Consider the following 19,791-nt stretch of genomic DNA (forward strand, 5'->3'; position numbering starts at 1 on the left):
GCAGAAATGAAAATTGCACTTGGTAAACCCCATCTTCTATACTCACATTCTGGGACAGCTGGAAAAGATTGGAGCAATTTGTGTTATGACACCAAGTTGGTGTGTAGCCACCCCATGTTCATGGCAAGGTGTGCTGGAATCTGCCCATCTAGGGCTTCACCTCCATTAAAATAGTGACCCAGTAACAATGTTAAAAAGTTGGAATTATCAGTGGTGCAGCTGTTTCCTGATAAACAGCTATTAAAATAGTTCCAGAGTCTACTGTAGCATGAGGCACATTTTTTTCATGATTTCTGGTGACAGGTTAAAGTGTGTGTATAAGGTTAATCTCTGGAACATGTATTTTTGCTCCCCGGGGGAGAATTGTATGAAGTAATGATGTGTAGTAATGGTTTGGGCAGAGACCGTGAGCAATTTAGAAGACTAATGAGAACCATGCAGTGCAGCTAAGAATGTTCCTCTCTCCAGCATTGGCTTAGTTGTGTTTATCTGACCACCTAAGGATGTGATTAGGGTGTGGTTTTCAGGGAGAGATCAGATCTCCTAGTAGACCATCTGGAAAAGTTGATGAGCCTTTGGTAGATGAGTCCTGTCTGGGTTGAGCTCAGTGAGGCTAACTGCTTTGGGGCTGCAGATCCAAGGCAGGTGAACTGATGCAGTGGGCAACTGCAGCTGGGAGGAGATGGGCTTCCTCCTCTCTCTTTCAAGTGTTTGCTCCCTTTTGCATCCTTCTCAGTGTGTCACCGGTCTTGCTAAGTCTGCTTTCTGCCTTTCTGAGTAGGTTAAATCAATTCGTAGAGGGGTCTGGCAAGCTTGGTAAGCAGCAACAACATCTGTTCAGGAGTGGAGGGCTGAGATGGGAATTCTCCCTCTTGGCAGCTGGGAGATGTTAATTTTTGTGCCTTGCAGAGCTATACCTTGTGTTAGACTGGGTGTATGAGATGACCTGAGAGTAAGGGTAATTGGATTTGCTAAGTACAGGAAAAAGTGCTTGCAGGAAGAAAGGTGAAGAGGCAGCAGTAGGGAGTGGGGATGAGTGACAGAAGGCCATGTGTAGATGTTAGCAAGAAAGGCTGGGGAGGGAAATGCATTTTTTATGGAAGGATCGGAGAGCCTTCTGTAGAAGTGATGGTAGGAAGAGACCTCTGGAAGCCTCTAATCCAGCATCTTTGCGTGTAGGAGGATAGAAAGACTATCACTGACACTAGATCACATCAGCACTGGCTTTTTATGAGCCTTGGAAACTCTTCAGGCATAGGGATTCCCCCCAACGCTTTCAGTGGCCTCTTCCTGGCCATATTACTCTCACTTAACTTTTGGTTCCTACTGTCCACTGCTCCCAAACTGCAGCTTATGGATGTTACTTTTTGTATACCATATATTGCTCCTATCACAGGCTGGTGCGCCATTTGCTTTTATTTGCAGTCAGGCCATGCTGCAGGTTCCTGTTCAGCCTGGTGCACCCCACGTCCTTATCAGCAGGGCTGTTGCACAGCCAGGGGATTCCCAGCTGGGGGGTTACAGTGCCCAGCTGCAGAGCTTGGCACTTCTCCTGGGAGCAGCTGAAGGTTTGCTGTGCCCGAGGTTCTACCTTTTACCATGCTGACCTTCCCCCTAGGTAATTGTCATCTGCAGACTGGGACAGAGGAGAGCTGCAGAGGGGGTTATACCCCTGTTGTCCCTTTGAGTGCAAATGTTCTCTGGTGGCTTTGTATCTTCCATGGAGCTTTCAGTAGGCGCTTGGGCTCTGAGCTGAAATATATCAGTCACAGGAAGAGCAGTGTAATATCTGTAGGCACATTAGCAGTGGAGGCGTGAGATCTGCATTTTCAGAACTCAGCTGGATAAGGCCATTAGGAACTTGATCTAGGCTTAGAGTTGGCCTTGTGTCCCTTTCCACCTACGTTCTTCATGGTTCTGTGTTACACAGAGATTGTTTTCATTTGTTCTGCTGCAATGGGACTCTGCTTCAGCTGTTGGGTTTACAATTTGTAGTAGAAAAAAAAATCTGTCCAGAAATGCACTTTATCATAGCTTCTCCATGATGCTGGCAGTCATATGCGTAAGAACCTTTTTTTTTTTTTTTTTTTCATCTCCTTTGAGATGGGAAAGAGGCAGCAGAAGGATATAATTATGGGAAAAGAGTTAAGGAAAAGAAGGGAAAGTCTTGGGCTGTTGATACGAATCAGCTCTGGAGAACTGATTATCTCTGAGGATGGCCTGTGTCCAGTTATCATCAGACTTCAGTAAGACAGGAACAGTAAAAAGGAAAGGAGACATTAAGTCAGCATTGTGGACTGCAAGTAACCAGGCTGAGTCACTGTACCCTACAAAAAGGATTAGAGAATCATGTTTGGACGAAAACAGTGAACTGGTAAATTCAAAGACCCTGATGGGGATTAAAGGCCAGGAGAAAAGAACAGAAAATATTACAGCACTTAATGTGATACTGCTTTCTCTCTGCAATTGTCTGCTGCCTGAGAGACAGACTGTGATGGGGGAGCTTTTGTGCTTTGTGTAGCTACAGTGAGGCTGCTTTTCTGTCTGCTTTATTTATAGTGCAGATGTCACTGTTTTAGCCTGTCCATAAATAAACTCTATGATTGGCAAGAGATGATACAGTGGATAGACAGATTTTGCTTAAAGGTAATAGAAACCACCCTAAAAACAATATTAAAAACCATTTTTGATGCTGCTTTCCCTTATTAAAAAAAAGAAAAAGAAAAAAAGGCAATTAGCTACTGGTAACAAAGATTTATGTGGCATTCATAGTTTACTTCCTTAGCAGTCATTCTTGAAAATGCACCTCTCTTCTGGAGAAATATTCCACTAATCAAACAGCATTTGGGGTTAACTTCTTGCAATAAGGAACTGTTTCCTACCAAGGGCTTGCTGCAAAACTCCCCTCATATTGCTTCCTTTATTTTTTCCACGAGCTGTTCACAAATATTTGTCATTAACTCCCTGCTGTGTCTGTAGCAGTTGACATCTGGATATACCCATCCCAGAAGCATTTTCACACAGTGTTGTTTTTTTTAGCAGGAAAAAAAAATAAAACCAAGATTATTCTCATGAGCAGTATCCTCGAGAGCTAATTACTGCTCGTCATCCTTGTTGTTGCAGACAGCTCATTCCTTATATGAGAAGACGATGACAAAGTTCAAAAATGTTCTTTCTATTCCTGCAGTAGAACCTTCCAGAAGGAAGCAATTAGTGAGCTCAGTATCCACCTCATGTGCCTTGGACTGAGCCGGAGTTATTGACTGAGCCTTTCTGGGAAGATCAGCTGCAAACCTATGTCTGTACACATTTCCTACTTTGAGGCTTAGGAGCATTCACTCTATGTGTCCTATAGGTCTGTGGACCTATCTAGCCTCTGTGTTGCTTTGTGGTTGTGCATCAGAAAATTCACATAGATCCTGGGGGCCTGGCTCGTGTCTTACATGAGCTGGTGTCAAAGCTTGCTGACTGAATTGCTCTGCTTCCAGAAAGCGGGTGTCAGAGCAAATGCACTGTGTTATGGGGTGTTCAGCTGGAGTCCTGTGCTGTGGGATGTGCACTACATAGAATAGGAAGAAAATGGCACAATGCTGTTATGGCAGCATGTTCCGGGGATCTGCCTGTGAAGAAGAAAATAGTATTTTATTATTCACTCCATACTGTAAGGGAATGAGGACATATTGTTAAAGTGAAGAGTCTTTTGAAAGAACTCTGTTTCTTAGCTTTTGTTACGTGGACATTTTTGCTAAATTTGAGTCATTTCTTTTATTTCTTCGAAGTCCTGGCAACTAGGAGTGCATATTTGCATCAGAAAGATTAATGAGCAATAAACTTGTTTCTGAGAAGTGGGTCTTCAAGACAAACCAGTGTTAAGTCCTATTATAGGAGTTGAGAGGCTGGAGATGGCACCCTGATGTCTGTTCCAGCTTTGTTGTGTATGAATACGGCACTGTTAGAGAGCAGCATGGCTTTTCCCTCTGCTGGAATCTGGACAGTGAAACAACTGAGAGTTGGGCTGTGGCCAGAAGCCTCCTGTATCTGGTCAGTGCAGACAGGGGGCAACAAGCTGCACAAACAAACAGTGATGTGCCTGTGCCTTTCTGCTGCCCATATCACTTGTTTACTTGGTTTAGAAAGCAACTTTCCAAGTAGTTGGAGACTTCTTGTAAAGGGAGGAGAGGAGGACTTCAGGAACCCCAAACTCCAGGTTAATGCAAAGCATGTAGGACTGTAGAGCAGTTGCAGTAAAAAAGTGTGCTTGGGCTGGCGTATGTGTATCAGTACATGTGTTCATGCTCCTGAAATGGGATGTTTGGAAGAAGGAAGAGGTCCTTCCTATTTAAAAGGAAGTGGAGGAGTGAAGAGGAAGAAAGTCTTTCCATCTCTGATTTTCCAGATCTCTGAGGAACAGATTATGAAGTATTTTAAGAACTACAGAGAAAGTGGCTCAAGGAAGCTTTTACAGGTCTTATTTCTTCAGCTCCCCGAAAGCAAACCCATGGCAAGTTGGGTTATCCAGTGTGTGTTAAAGGAAAGCTCCAAGTTTCTGGGAAACACTAAGGCTAAGAATGAAGTCAGTTCATCATAGGCATTCTTTGGTATTTAGTAAACTTAGACTTGGATACTATATCCTAAAACAATTTTGTTTTGAGCTATTTAGAGTAAATAAACTGAAAGTTGCAGCTGTATTTACTTGACTGTTTCCTTATTAGCCTCTTATCACATATGTTGTTACATTAATAATAGCTCTTACATTTGAACCATTGTGCAATAGGCAGGCCTGTTGCCTTTTCTTAAGAGAGCATGTGTTCATGGGGGGGCAAGGAATGTTTTTTTAATCCCTGGTGATTCCAACGTCTGAGTTCTGCTGCTTATACTGGAATGTCTGTTTGTGGGGCAGAATGGCAACACAGTGAGCAGCACAAGAAGAAACAGCTAGCATTGCCCTTGTTCTACAGTACTGCTGAATTGCAGAGTATATGCTCCTGTGATTAAGCAGTGTGTTATAATTCACAGCTACAAACAAAATGCACAGAAACGATGTAGAAGCTGCCTTAGATGTGACATGTATTTTACCAGTGTTTGATATTGCAGTGATTCTTAAATGTGTCGTGTAAGACAAACATTTTTATCCCTTTAAGCTGATGGTTTAAATTTTTTCTTTTTCACGCTGTTTAAAAAAAAGAAGTATTTATTCATTGTATTTTCAGGTTCAAAGTAAGCAAGAGAAGAAACCTGGAAGGTCATCCCCAGTCCCCTTGAACTCAGTGGTTAGCCCTTGTGCTCTGCCTGTGAATAAAGCCACCAGCAGTACCCCTTTGTCCATAAACATTCCACGTTTCTACTTCCCTAAAGGACTTCCGAATGTCTGCACTAATCATGAAGAGATCATTGCCAGGATTGAAGAAGCCTTCACAGAATTTGAAGATGAGAAGGCCAACATCTGTGAAATGGGAAAAATTGCAAAGGTAACCTCTGTAGATTTCTTTATTGGAAAAGGAGAAAGGCTGAAACTAGAGCTAACAAAATACCTTTTTCTTCCCCTCCCCCGCCCCTTTTTTTTTTTTGTGAAAAACAAACCAAAATTCTTTTGCTCTGATTTTTTTTTTCTTTTAGATTAAGAAAATAATTAACAAAAATGAGTTCAGTTAAATTGTCCATGGGAAAAGACTGCTGTTTGTCATGACTGATGTATATTCTCCATCTTATTCTGATTTGCAAAATGGTTCTTCCAGGCTTTTCAGCAAATAAAAAATGCACTTGTTTTTCTGCTTCTCCATAGTTATGCTTAGAAGACAGCAGAAATGTAAAGTGCCTCCATGGCTTCAGATAGTGCTGGTTAGCATTTCTGTGGCTAGCTGTCCAACTGATCTGGACATGATCTATGTACACTACAACAGCATTGCTTGAGAAAGGAGTTTCCAGTCTATGCCACCTTGGGCATAGCAGAAGAGGGAAATGCCTAGTCAGCCCTACTCCACTGAGATGCATATGTTTAATATCCACAGTGTCAGCAGACTTGGAGTTGATACAGTCTGCTAATGATTTCTTGGCTTCAGAGAATAAAACACAGCACTTGTGTGGGAGCACGATGCAGATGGGCTGTTCTATTTTCCTCTTCTTCCATCATGGTTTTTAGTAATGCTAATCTAAGACTGGCAGTTGTCAGATGCACCTCATATATTCAGCTTGTCCTGTGCATGAGTGTATCTGTGGCACCATAGATTGAGCAGTGATGTTCTGTCCAAGGGGAGCACTTGTTTTCTAAGAGGGAAGCTTAGGTTTGTTTTTAGAGTGGTACACTTGTAAGCCATCTCTGAAAACATAAACAAAATTTCTTAGCTTGACTAAAATAAGTTTTGAAACTGATTTTATGACAAGACAGTTAACTGTATGTGGCTTGTCATATTCAATCTGGGAAAAGCAGGGGAGCTGTGTAGAAAAGACCTCTGCCTTTCTGTCTAGTCTCTGCAACCATTTCTAAATGGATATGCTCTATGCTGTTCAGTTGTTCTGTGGCTTGCTGCTGTTCTGTGGGATAACTGGGAATGGTATATGTTTGGAGGCTCTAAAGGAAATGCAGGAGAGCCAGCTACACGAAGAAAACTGCAGAAAATAAATGTTATTTTTTCCTTGAAATAGCAAAGCACTTGTGGAAATACAGTCACCTGACAGAAGAATGGCTTAATCCTAACGTGTTTACTTATTACCATTCTGAAAGCTACCCAGGTAGCTGTGGTAATGCAGTGGTTAATTAAAATGTTGTGTTCAGAGAGTCCTGTTGGAATTGGCTTCTTTCCATTTGTGCTTTCATATTCTATTATCTTGCTGAGATTTAGCAGTGCTGGGAATGGGCTGCTCAGGGTAGAAGGCTCTGTACTGATAACTGTGGGATTGGAATCATTTCACGTTCAGACATTCAATTGCTAATTGTCTGAGGTGTTCCTGCCCATGGTAAGGGTGTTGGGATTAAATGGTGTTTGAGGCCCATTCTAACCCAAAGCATTCTGTGGTCTGTAACTAGAATTGAAGTTCCCCTACTATTAATGAGAAGTTAGCTCATAGGAAATGGATTATCCTGCCCTCGGGTGTGTTTGTGAGGTAGCTGGTATGGATGGTCCTTTGGAGGTGCCTATATTCACCCACTTGGCAAAGTAGTTTAATCAAAGACAGAGTTGAAGAATGACCATTTCTGGATGGACGGACGGGCTTGGGGGGGGGGGGGGGGGGGGAAGGGGTGTATTTCTCAGTTACTTACAAAGGGATATAAGGGTGGATTCTGAACCTTAGCACATGGCAAACAACTTTTTGACTCAGCTGCATGCCATTACTGTTTCATTTTCTGTATGTGAAAGTCCTCAAGGTGAATTCAGTGTATAAACAATTCAGTGTGACTTCTCTTTGTTCCTGTGTTTTGTTGCAGATATGTGGCTGCCCACTTTACTGGAAAGCACCTATGTTCAGTGCATCAGGAGGACAAAGGACAGGATGTGTATCTGTGCACTCATTTGTGTCTTTGTGGAGAAAGTGAGTATAGAAAATGCAAAATTCTTTTTCTAGAAAAAGGTAAATTTGCCATAGAAGACTCTTTTCCTTCTTCTACCTTACTTTTGAAAGCTTTGTCCCTTTAGAAAAAATGAATAGCTTAAAAATCTGTTTGTTACCTTTCCTATAAGTTCCTGAACACTGATGCTATGCTATGTACCTCAGCAAAATTAACATTAGTTTTATGGATGATTTAACGTGCTGTTTTGTTTGACATATAAAATATATTAATACACTCCTAGAAATGTCAGCTATTGTAAGATAGCTGATAAATGTTAATGATTCCGGGATATTTTTATCTGAGGCCTTGTTGATGCACTGGTGTGCTGAGTGAGCCTGATTTGGGAATCGGGAGAGGAAGCCTGTTGCAGGGCAGGAAGAAAGAACATGAAATAAACACATCATGCAAGTAGGCCAAACTCAGCTTTGATAGTTGTTACCTTCCTCATGCACACTTTATAATAACTGTGTGGGTTTTGGCAATTGTTTCCTCATACCACTGTCAAAATTTCTTTTTGAAATTGAAAGCTCTTGCATATATCATGCTTGGAGTTAAAGGTGCTAGGTGGAACAGACCTATTCTCTTGCCTAATCTTTTTCCTCCAGGGCAATTCAGTCTTTGTGAAACCCCTGAACAGTATCTCCACCTCCTGTCCAGAGGAACTTCTACTTTTTGACATAATGGTCACCATTTAGATTCTTGAAATAGTCTTTAATCCTGAGTTCCCAAAGTATTTCCTATGATAATGTTGTCAATACAGCCAAGTTACCTTGGCAGAATTACATAGATGTTAGGGATGACTGTGATCAGAAAGTTTTTCTTGACAAGGGCAACATTTTTTCCTTCCTGAAGTTCCTTCAGCTAATCCAAATTAATCCCTTATGTATGATACCACACATTTTTGCTCCCACTGATTTGCACATCCTTCATATTATTGCAGACTGTGATTGTGCTCCTTTTCTGTATTCCTATAATCCACACTGCTTCCAAGCTGTTTTAGAAATGTTTTCTTCACTTTGATTTCTCTCTAAAGATCTTTTTTCTTTGTCCTCCCTTCTGATGGTTGTAACAGTTAATTCTGGAAACATAATACTCAGAAATAAAGGTAGTGTTCTTTGTAAAGTTGCACTACTACTGTATGAACACAGCCTTAATTTCAAAACAGGAACGTGTAATCGCTTCAGTCTATTTTTAAGCGTCTTAGTAAGTGGTCTGACTTTTCAGAATGCTTTGTGCATGCCAGTCTCACTTGAAGTCAATAGGAATTACTGTGTATGATACTTCTGAAAATTGGACCTTTTAGTTTGGTGTTAAAGCATGGCCTTGGGGTTCGTCTTTGTGTGTGATTTAAAAATAAAAAAACACCTCTTTCATGCAGCTGATTCAGAGTGTATTTGTTAATTGACATCATGATGTGAATGTGAAGCTAACAGAATAGATTGTCAGTCACTAGTTCCCTGTTTTGTTTTCTCTGACAGACTTAAAAGGTGCTTCCCCCATTTATTTTTTTTTGTAAAATCTGCTTTTGATAAAGAGTAATAAGACCAGAATTAGTAGCAAGACGGTTAGTGCAATATCTGCAGGAAGACTAGATGTATTTCAGTGCTGTGTTTCAACATTTGTATGCCTCTCTAAACTCTCTGCCCTACTAGTTCTTTCTTACTGTCATAGAATTGCTCAGGTTGGAAAAGACCTTAAAGATCAAGTCCAACCACAACCTAACCATACTACCCTAACAACCCTCCACTAAATCATGTCCCTGAGCACCACATCCAAACAGTTTTTAAACACATCCAGGGACGGTGACTCAACCACCTCCTTGGGGAGCCTATTCCTGTGCTTAACAACCCTTCTTGTAAAGGAGTGTTTCCTGATATCCAACCTAAACTTTGTCGCAACTTTGTTCTCCATAGCTTTTTGTGCATGGCAGCCAGCCATGCCATAATTAATAAGAGATGCTCATATTCCTTTTGGAGGGTGATTTTTCTGGTCTGAGACTTAATCACTGCAGTTTGACAGTATCTTCAAACACTGAAATATAGTGAAAGGCTGAATTAGGAAGTGTGTCTGTTATGGCACCCTGTTAGGTTGGTCCTATTGACTTCAAAACAGATCAGTGAGCGTGCAGCATTTTGAAAAGTCAGGTTTCTTACTAAGATGCCATTGAATCAAAATAGGAGTCTTCAGAAAGAAATATCTTGCTACCACAGGAATGTTAACATGAAAAAATCTTCACTGAGCAAAAGTAGCTTGGTGCTGCCGGGAGATGCTGAAGATGATTGGTGCTGGTATTGGGGTCAACTTTGCATAATGCAAACAAAAATATCGTAGGTGTATTGCGTAACATGTGATAAGGCAGTTGATCATCTAGCTGTGATTTGTGATTGTCCTGTGAGATGCATTGCAGTTGGAGTAACTTTTCATCTCTCTCACAGGATCTTGTGTAGCTGCCATGATGACGCATCCAGATTTGCTTACCTTGTAGCGAAGCCTAGCTGTGGTTACCTTGAGCAGGAGGACTTCATCCCACTGCTTCAGGTACCTGCACTCAGCAGTGAAGTGATGGGGAGGGGGAGAAATGTTTGTTTGTTTACTGTTTTATTCTCATGTCTTTAAATGTTTACCAAAAACTTGTGGACCTTTGGTTGAACAGCATCTGGGTGGGTTACTTTAGAGAGCAATTATAATTGAATTTGTCTATCAGACTATCAGATAACATGGAAATCTGTGCAAAAAAACCCTTGCAGTTCCAACTGCCCTGTGTGCACCTCTGTACCTGTTAGTACCAAAGTTCCGCTGCTGCTTTTTTTTTTGATATGCAAAATATCTGCATTGTGCTTTCATTTCTTCTTAGTATTCACGCCAAAATCTGTGCATCCTATTTCATTTCTTTCTTTCCCTTCAGTTCAGATGTGATATTTTTAGCAGAGCAACTATGAAAGCAAAGTACTGTGGCCATTTAGGCAGGCTCTGGATAGATTTAGCCCTTCTACAGTTTCTCTGTAAATCAAGTCCATCTGCTTCTCTGATCATCTGTTGATACTTTTTTTTTTCCCCAGCTATTCCATAGCGTTCTTAGTTTTAACACACTTTCTTGCCCTCTCTGTAAAACTTCAGTAGAGATGCTTTGATAGGGAAAGATTTTTTTCTGTGCTGGATGTTTGTGTGTCTCAAACAAGCCTAACTGGGTCTGCAATGGGTAAATTTTCTCATGTTCTTTTTCACCTTTTCTCCATTGAGCATACTGCCTTTCCTGACTGATAGCAACTCTACTTCTTAGCTTCTGGTTTATCCAAAGGCATGTACAGTCTTGGTTGTCATCCAACCAGATGCTAGCAGGATTACACCATACGACACCATCATATTAGACATCAGGTTAGACTGGCCAAAACCTGGTCGTGTTATGCCCCTAAGGGCACTGTATCAGCTCTGTCCCTTTGCCACATCATGGTATAAACAGCAAAATTTTCAACAGCTCTTAAAGAGTAGAGTAGTCAGACGTGTAGAAGTTACACAGGCATTCTGATACACAAAGGATCTGAGCTGACTGATTCAAGAACTAAACAATTTCTGTGTATATCTGGTCATTCATTTTTTAGTAGGTTTGGCATCCTGAGTGAGTATTTGACTTATAAAAAGCTGTCCTCATAAAACTTCACGTATAGATCAAGTCAATTTTGGGAAAGCACTAATAACGTCTGTCTGCATTCTAAAGTTCACATTAACTTTCATTGTTGTTGGAGGATGTGAAAGGCAGCTTTCTCAGCCTTTGAAAGAACGCTCATTACTGACACTTAGCTCTAACAGATATCAATGTCTTCAGTGAATGGAAAAAATGTTTTTGGAGAAGAGGTGGTTGCATGGTCAACTAACTAATTTTGTATCTCATTCAATAAGCATGAGTTTTCATCCACTCACTAACTCTCTTCCTTTGTTTTTCTGTCCTTAAGTAAATCAATATGGCCAACAGGTGCGTATTGCCCAGAAAATGTATTGTACTTGTATTTCTAGAAGGTTCACTTCATAGATTAATAGATATATTTTCAGTTTTATTGTTAATGCTGAAAAAGTAAGTGAAAGTATTGGTTTGTAAAAAAAAACAAAACAAAAACAACAACAACAAAACAAATCAAAACCCAGTAATATCTGAACCTTAAATAAAAGGAGTAGAAAATGTGTTTCATTTTATTTGGTCTTATCTTACAGGATGTGGTAGAAACACACCCTGGTCTGACGTTCTTGAAGGATGCTCCAGAATTCCATTCCCGGTATATTACAACGGTAGGCTGGCTTGTTTCATCTCCTGCCACAATGCTGTACAAGTCTTCCTTTTGTTATTTGTCAGTCTTCCCAGATCATTCATTCATTTCAAAAATACATGTTTTTTATATTGCTAGCAAGAAGTTACATTCAGAATTTCTTCAGAACAAAAAAATAACCAGTCTGTGTATAAGAGGTCTATCACAAGGGTAGTAATGATTCTTTCTGGTCTTAAGATCCTCTGGTCTTAAACAAATCTTTAAAGCAACTTTGGCCTTTAATTATGTTGGAGAAAATAAGAGTGGTCTTAGCTACTAAGTTACCCCTAAAACTGCAGGGCTGCTGTGGCCTGGGAGGCCTTATGTTGAAGATTTCTGTCACTTAGGCATGGGGAATCTGATTATTCCATGGTACTAGGCATCCATTACACCACTGTCTGACTCTCCTGCATCTCACTTGCTAGAATGCCTCTCTAGTCTTTTTGAATCACTGAATTTTTGTGACTACTGCTGGTAGATCTGTAGCTTTGTTCCAACTCTGCAGTTAGAAGTTATACTTGTGCTTCACCTGAAAAAGTTTGTACATTTTTTTAAGCCTGTGTTGTGTTGGGTATCAATATGGATAAGATATAAATGTAGAATGTTTGATCTCTGCAATAATAACGAAGTCAGATAAAGATAGGCCTGAGGAGGGCTTCATCTCAGCTGGGCTTAGAGCTTTTCTTATTGACTTGACAGGCTCTCTGTGGGGGACTTCTGCACCACATATTGGCAGCTGGGAGATCACTGGCAGGCACAGACTTATCCCTTTCCTGTAAGGAGCAGATGGCAGAGGGACACTGCTGTTTCGGGCATATCCAATGTTTTGTGAATCTGTGTAACGAGACAATTTCGAATGTCTAAACACTCTTGACTGTGATGGTGAATTTCAATGTATTATCAGCATCTTCAGTCCCTGTGGGGTGAGACAGCAGATATGTTAAGCATAGTACCTGGTCAGAGCAGGTATAATGAATGTCCAGGTGATATGAAGGCTCACGAATGGGTGAAATGCTGTGGTTTCTGGAACTCACCAGGTTCTGGGTGTGTTCTGGTCTGAGAGATGGCTGTGCTTCAAGATAAGTGAAATCTAGGCTCCTACTAAAAAGAGAACATCTTTTCCTTCCTTTGCTTTTTTTCTTACAACTTCCCTTGTACCTGGATGTGCTATGTCCTGTATGACAGTCATAAATTTGGGCACAGAAGTGGATCCTTCAATGTGTACGTGAAACTTCTCAGTGCTTCTTGATTCTGTTCATCTCTACTGTGCTTTCTTCAGCCTGAGAGCCTTTAGACACCCCTATGCGTAATACTGTTCACTATGGTGGCTTCCTAAACTTTCTCTCCAGCACCCAGGAAATGATGGTGCTGGTGTTAGAAGTGAACGGTGTGTGGCAGCGAATCTTACAAAGCTACAACGTCCTTCACAGACTTCTTGTGCTTGCAGAAAAACTCTGTTTTGGGTGTCTCTTCTGACAAACAGATTCCTTCTGAGCTCTGTGTTTGGTGTTGGCTGGATCACTGAGCTGGAGCAGAGTCCAGTCCTAAGGAGACACACAGTCCATTGGGTCAGGTTGCTCCCATGTGGAGTGGCAGTACATGGCCTACTGCAGTAGTGCCTCTCCTCTCTGACAGCAGGAATTCCTATTTCTCACATCTCCATTCATGAATAATTTGGCGCTTCTATGTTTAATGTCATGAAATTGAGTATTTCCTCCAGGAGGTAATGAAGGGAACAGCTTTGTCTTTGGATTTTGAGACTGCCTGGACACTTTCATTCCCTTCAAGGTAGAGTACCCTGTACTTATTTATAGTGATGGTGCTGTATCTTCTGCAAGAGCAAGAGTTATATTTTATTTTTGTATTACAGATCAGGGCCATAAAGAAACACTGGCTGTTGTGTTCATTACTGAATATGGCATCACTTGGTTGAGATCACCTGGAGAGTAAGTTAATAACGGATGTGTTTGCATGTTTCATTATTTTTTACTTCTTTCTGTGCCTTTTAGAGGTGCCATTTGGATACACTAGCCTTTATTGTAATCTGCATCAGTGTATTTGAGCTGTTGTATTGCCGAACTGTTTCTAAAGTATGCTAAACTACTTGTTTCTTTTAATAGAGGCAGGCTCCTGAAACCGATGAAGAGGATGCAGAATATCATGAGACATTTAACATGACTTCTTCCAGAGGGTGCAAAGAAAGCTCAGTGTTAGCAATGTGTGCTGTTGTTAAAAAGCTGAGTCAACTGAAAACAACTTATCAAAACTTACTGCTTGTTGAAAAATGTTTGGGTTATACAGTGAATTACCCATGTGAATGTGGAAAGGGAAGATGGCCTACAGGATTTAATAAAGATTTGGGTGTTTTTTGTTGTTGTTGTTGTTTGTTTGTTTTCTCCCCAGAAATTGTATTGCTTTTCTTTTATGGGGATACTGGGAAAAGAGCTGGAACTAACACATCAATGGTTTTGGACCTGGAGATGCTTTACATGACGGTACTGGGCAAATAAGGAAGGAGCTTCCCCCTTCCAAAGGCTCATGTACTGAATTCAGAATAAACAGACTTCCATGCCAGGAAGAAGGGAGCCAGAGTCACAGCATACAAGGTTGTAGCTGCTGAGTAGAAGTGCTTGTAGCAGCTTGGGCCTGAGGCCTGTTACTTACTTGGTTTCTAAGCTTACAGTGCAGATATGATTGTGCAGCAGGTGCTTTAACTGAGAAACATAAAGCAGGGAGGCCACAGGAATTAATTTTCTGTCATAGTAGACACTGGCTGTTTGAATGCTGCAAATCATCTCAGCTTTATTATAATGTCCTAGGATATTTCCCAAATACTTTTTTTGGCAGCTTTGTCTTTGTAACCTGGAAAAGAGAGAAGTGGAGACACTTTCTCTGTGTGTGTGTGTGTGTGTGTGTGTGTGTGTGTGTGTGTGTGTGTGTGTGTACATGCAGTCTACTACTCACCAAAACTGTACCATTATTTGAATAATAAAGCCTGCACTGAGTGACTGGATACAGTAAAGAGGAGGTGAAAAGAAATTCCATCTTTCCTCTGTATGCCTTTTTTTTTTTACAGCTGATGAGATGAGAGCAGAGGGTACATCTTTATCAATATGACCTTACAGAGGAATGGTTTCTTTGGGTCACTAAGGGGGATATTTTGTTGTCTGCTATTACTCAGCAGGCAGAGGAAAGGAAAAAGACTGCTAGTTAGGGGGTTCTTTTTCTATCTTGAGATTTTTATGTTTGTGTCCTTGGAATGTTGTGAAAAGGCTGTATCTTTACTAGAGTTGACAGATGTGGTAATAGATTGTGTGTGAGGTGAGACACTTCAGTCTCTGAACTGGCTGGCAACCTGGAAGCAAAGACCAAACAAAGTTCAAAAATAGTCCAGAATTGCAATGGTTGCCAGCAACACTGAAGAAGGAAGACACAGCTTTGAATTGTTTAAGACCAGAAAAGACCATTGTGATTACCTAGGCTGACCTCTGGCGTTACACAGACCACAGAACATTGCTCAGTGATTGCTGTAGTTAAGATAAATTTTCTTTCTGATTGAATTAATGCACAACTTAAAGTGTCCATGATTGATGTTTGGAGTGATAAAGAGCCCATAGTGTGTCTCTGCAAGTTGTCCCAGTGTTAAAAACTGGCAGTGTTTATTTAAAAAATAAATAAAACAACAAAATTCTCTAGATATGTACTGTGAGAGACAAAAAGTCCTGCTGCTCTGCATGTCCCCATTTAGGCTTCTAAGGACTAGGATAGTCACCAGTACATATCATGCTAAGCTGAGTTGACTCTTCTCTCTTTCTGGGGTAAATTTTGAGTCCTCAAATCATTCTTGTTGCTCCCAAGACTATCTGGACTCATCAGCATTTATTGTCTCACTGCTTTTTGTATCCAAAGCATACTGTTAGCAATGATCTCATACTCATTTCCAAATCTGTTCTGGACTTAGAAGCCTGCCCTTGTGTGACTGAGTCAAAGCATGGTCCTTAAATGGTCCTTGCCCACTTGCAGCTACGCTTTAGGCTCAGAGTGACCCAACACAGTTTTATCTGTATCCTTTCAATATCCATGTTTTGTAAAGTTAGCTTTTATGTTGGAGTAGCATGTTCTATTAAGATTTACCAGAATCCTAGGTTAATATGTCAACATGTCAGAGACATCAACAGTTTGTTTATATTAGATTTCATTTACAAGGATTATATTTTATAGGCTTCAGTACTGATAGTCATTAATTACATTTCTAATTTCTCATGTTGAAGATATTGTGCTAGTGATATTTATTCTGGTTCATGTTGTCAAGTTTATTCTTGTATGTGCTTGATCACACACTTGCATTGTCCTTGCCCTGCAATGCTTGATGTGCTAAAAAGGAGTGGACTAGGAATAAATAGTTCAGCCTACTTATTTAGGTACTTGTGAGCACTCATTCTGATACTGTGTACTGTTCCTCATGAATTCTCAGAAGGGTATGCTTTCACCACCATGCTCTTTATCCCCTTTCATGAGAAGCAGATCAGTAAAGGAGATGAATGATGTAAACACATCCCTAAGACAAATGCAGACAGATAATCTCTATTGATTATTTTTAGTGGAGCCACCAAGAAGATGAGATATTGTTACAGACAGAATAGGTCAGACAGCACCTGTGGATTTCATTTGCATGTCGTATTTCCTCTTCTAAAGTCCTGATTTCTTTTTTCACAAGTGCAGAACTTTGTCAGTTGAGGTCCTTGCAAGCTGCAGTGCCTGAAGCCTGAAAAACATTCAGAGTGATTTGTCAGCACTTTACACATATTACTTGACATAAATAATAAATCTACTTGCTCAAAGATTAATTAAGAACTGTGAAAATAGTTGCAGAGTGGAAATGGATAATACTGTTTCAGAAACAAACGTTACTTTCAGACTCCATAGTAATTAAGAATAATAATATAACAACAATAGAAAGTTTTCAGTAAGAAGTCTCCTTGGGATGAATGAATAATCCAAATAAATCTACTCCGTTTCAGCTCCCTAACTGATAGTTTTGAGGAGTTGGTTTAAAGAAAGTTGTTTGTCTTGCAGGTTATACAAAGAATATTCTACACAGTCAATCGATCCTGGTCTGGGAAGATCACCCTAACAGAGCTGAGGAAAAGCAACTTCTTGCAAGTATGTTGGTTTCTACCTGCACAAGATATAGAATGCATTGATTCCTTTATTCCTGTGTACTATTCAGTGATGTTGTAGTAAGGCAAACTCAGTGCCCAGTAACCCAGCTTTGTGCCAGGATAGGGCCAGAACTGGTGAAAGAGGTGTTTCAGAGTCAAGATGAGAGAAGACCAAGGACTAGAACAGCCAAGAGTGCAGTGGATAGAAGTTGAAGGGGTATGTTCAAAACTCTGAAGCAGCATCTGACAGATTGGCTCTTTGCTCCTGATCTAGCTAAAATGAAAGGGAAGCAAGAGACACAGTGCACCTATGCCAAGTGGCTCACTGAGCAGCCAAGAATAGCTGGTGGATGGACTATGATACGTGGTGAGTAGCACAGCCGATTTCTTGACTCAGCTGGCAGTCAGTCCTCTGCCAGTTGGTCAGGCACACTGCACCATGCAGTTGCAAGACAGAGCATCTCAGGATGCATTACCTAGTTTGTACTGATATCTAATGATGTAGTAAACTTTTCCAGAAAAGCTGTTGAGTTTAGCACTTGTCACAATTCCTGTGATATATCAGAGGAGGAAGTGTTGGGTGGATGTTTTGGGATAAAGATCTCTGTTCATTGTATATTTTACCCAAAAGAGCACCAGATTAAGACTGTCTAAGGCTGCTTGATTCCAACCCAGCCTAAGAAGCCAGAAGCCCTTAGGCCGAAAGGTCAAGGTGATAGGTCAGTTAATGCAGTGAGATTTCCCTGCTGCATCCCACTGTCTAGATGTAATGTACTTTCTCAAAAGCCTCAAACATGAAACATACTCCTCCTTTCAGACTTTTATGCCCCACTCATCACATCAACTAATAATCAGTGCTCTCTTAGATTGTCTCATGCCAGACCAAGCCTCCCTCCCTACCCTCTGCTATTAACAAATCCTTCCAACTTATACTACATCTTTGTTCACTCATTTTTCTCCCTTAATATATTCATCTCTTTCTCCTTGTGTAGCTACTTCTTTGATTTTCACCTTCTGCAGCAGGGAAGTTCAGCTTGGGGACCATGACTTGCTTTGCTACATGTGTAAATGGCATATTTTGACATGAGCTATTAAAAAAAAAAAAAAAAGTTCTTGAAAAACCTCCTCAAGTGTTTATTGTCTGCAAAGGCATGGAGAGACCTAAGAAGAATTTGAAGAACCTAGTGAGTGATTGCTCTGAGATCTCTTAAGTCTTAGGTGACTTAAATGTCAGAAAATCAGAGTAGTTTGGTAGGTCTGGCAATGCTGCTCTGTTGTCCCTGTCTGAAATTTTACTGAATCTGATGGTTAATGGGATATGAGAGTTTTGTGCTGGCTCAGTTAGCTTCCTAGAATATGGAGATAACGGAGAGAGAACAGTGAACTATCAGTGTTCACTGCCACTAAGCCTGCTGTCTTAGGGACACAACTGCCTGGGACAGCTCTTTGACTGTCTTCCCTTCTGAGGGTCTGTGAGGGCAGAGGAGGATAAGACCCATAGCTCATTTGATTTGATACATTAGATTGAGAAGGCTATCTGCTGTCCTCTGGCTGCAGCACTCAGGGAAAGGCAGATGAGGATAAAGGTGGGATTTCCTTTACCTGCCACAGGAAGAAAGGACAGAGGTAGGTGTAAAGTGGAAATAAAACAATATTGTTGTTGCTAAATGTTTCATAATGGGATATGGTAACAGAAATCATGGCTGAAAATCTGCCCAAGCCTCCCAATTGAACTACGTCGATTCCTGTCAGCAGCAGGCCAGGCAAATCAATGTGATTGGTTTAATTTGCCTGGGATCAATCCTTCCCCAGTCCAGGCGTGAGTCTGGAGTAAGCCTTGATCTTTGCTTCAGAAGCCAGGCAAGAATGCATGCAGTGTCAAGATACATCTCAGTTCCTTTTGATTTGCTGTGGTGAATGGCTCTAGGAGCCTCTGATACAGGTCAGAGATGGTTCACAAACAATGCATCCCAGCTGAGATTGTTGAGCTGTCTTGTTCTTCTGCATGACTCTTCACTATGGCTGAAAATTAACAGGAATTGTTCACGGGATTGGAAAAAGTATTGTGCACATATGCTAACCAAGATGTTCAAGCCACATGCTTTATAACTGCCTGTTAAATATCAAATGCAAGAACAAAATCTCCTACAGTGAGGAAGGGCTACATTTTGGATTAGCTCTCAGAGCTGTGTTTGCCCAGCTTCTATAGAGGTTGGAGGACTCAAGCTGTTAAATTGCCTCTTTGTCTAGGTTTAACTTCCCACTTTATTTGTACTGTTTCAGACTCTTGCTCTCTTAGAAGAAGAGGATGACATAAATCAAATCACAGACTACTTCTCCTATGAGCACTTCTATGTTATATACTGTAAATTCTGGGAGCTGGACACTGACCATGACCTTTATATCAGCCAGAAGGATCTGGCTAGGTACAGTGATCAAGGTATGCTGCCTGTAAGCTATGGTGGGAGGAAGGTGGTTGCTGAAAATAGAATGCCAACAATGAAAAGTAAAGCCTAGCTTTAATTTAGTTAATTTGACACCTCAAAAAAATTTAAATGGAGGCATCAAACTCATAAACAAATGCTGATTTACTTGTAGGGGCTTAGACACAGAGAAATGCAGCAGATGCTGTTTTCCTCATGAAGTTTCAGTGGATTGCTGCCAGAAGGACAAGCTAATAATGCTTTCAAACTAGCTCTTTTTTTGCTTAGGGTTTTGCAGGTAGTTGAAGTATGAACAAGAAGGACGAGCCTCTGTGAACTTTAAAGATTGCCAAATTGCAATC

General features: G+C 40.8%; 1 protein-coding gene across 9 annotated transcripts in view; it reads left to right on the forward strand.

Moving 5' to 3' along the window:
* Positions 1-19,791, forward strand: part of PPP2R3A (protein phosphatase 2 regulatory subunit B''alpha) — a 54,858-nt gene that overhangs the window by 20,657 nt on the left and 14,410 nt on the right. For 7 of the 9 annotated variants that reach the window (XR_005862325.2, XR_210825.5, XM_040706001.2 and 4 more), the window contains 6 exons: positions 5,211-5,468; positions 7,424-7,527; positions 9,982-10,084; positions 11,753-11,827; positions 16,921-17,007; positions 19,290-19,446. Coding sequence is in view for 6 of the 9 variants with exons in the window: in XM_040706001.2 (XP_040561935.1) it covers positions 5,211-5,468; positions 7,424-7,527; positions 9,982-10,084; positions 11,753-11,827; positions 16,921-17,007; positions 19,290-19,446 (784 nt within the window). In the remaining 3 variants the exon portion in view is untranslated. Of the gene's footprint in view, positions 1-5,210; positions 5,469-7,423; positions 7,528-9,981; positions 10,085-11,752; positions 11,828-12,543; positions 12,620-16,920; positions 17,008-17,280; positions 17,374-19,289; positions 19,447-19,791 lie in introns of those variants that run through there. The other 2 variants (XM_015291357.4, XR_005862327.2) reach the window with 2 other exon arrangements.

Source organism: Gallus gallus, chromosome 9, assembly GCF_016699485.2.
Source record: "Gallus gallus isolate bGalGal1 chromosome 9, bGalGal1.mat.broiler.GRCg7b, whole genome shotgun sequence".
In the NCBI taxonomy this organism is placed as follows: domain Eukaryota; kingdom Metazoa; phylum Chordata; class Aves; order Galliformes; family Phasianidae; genus Gallus; species Gallus gallus.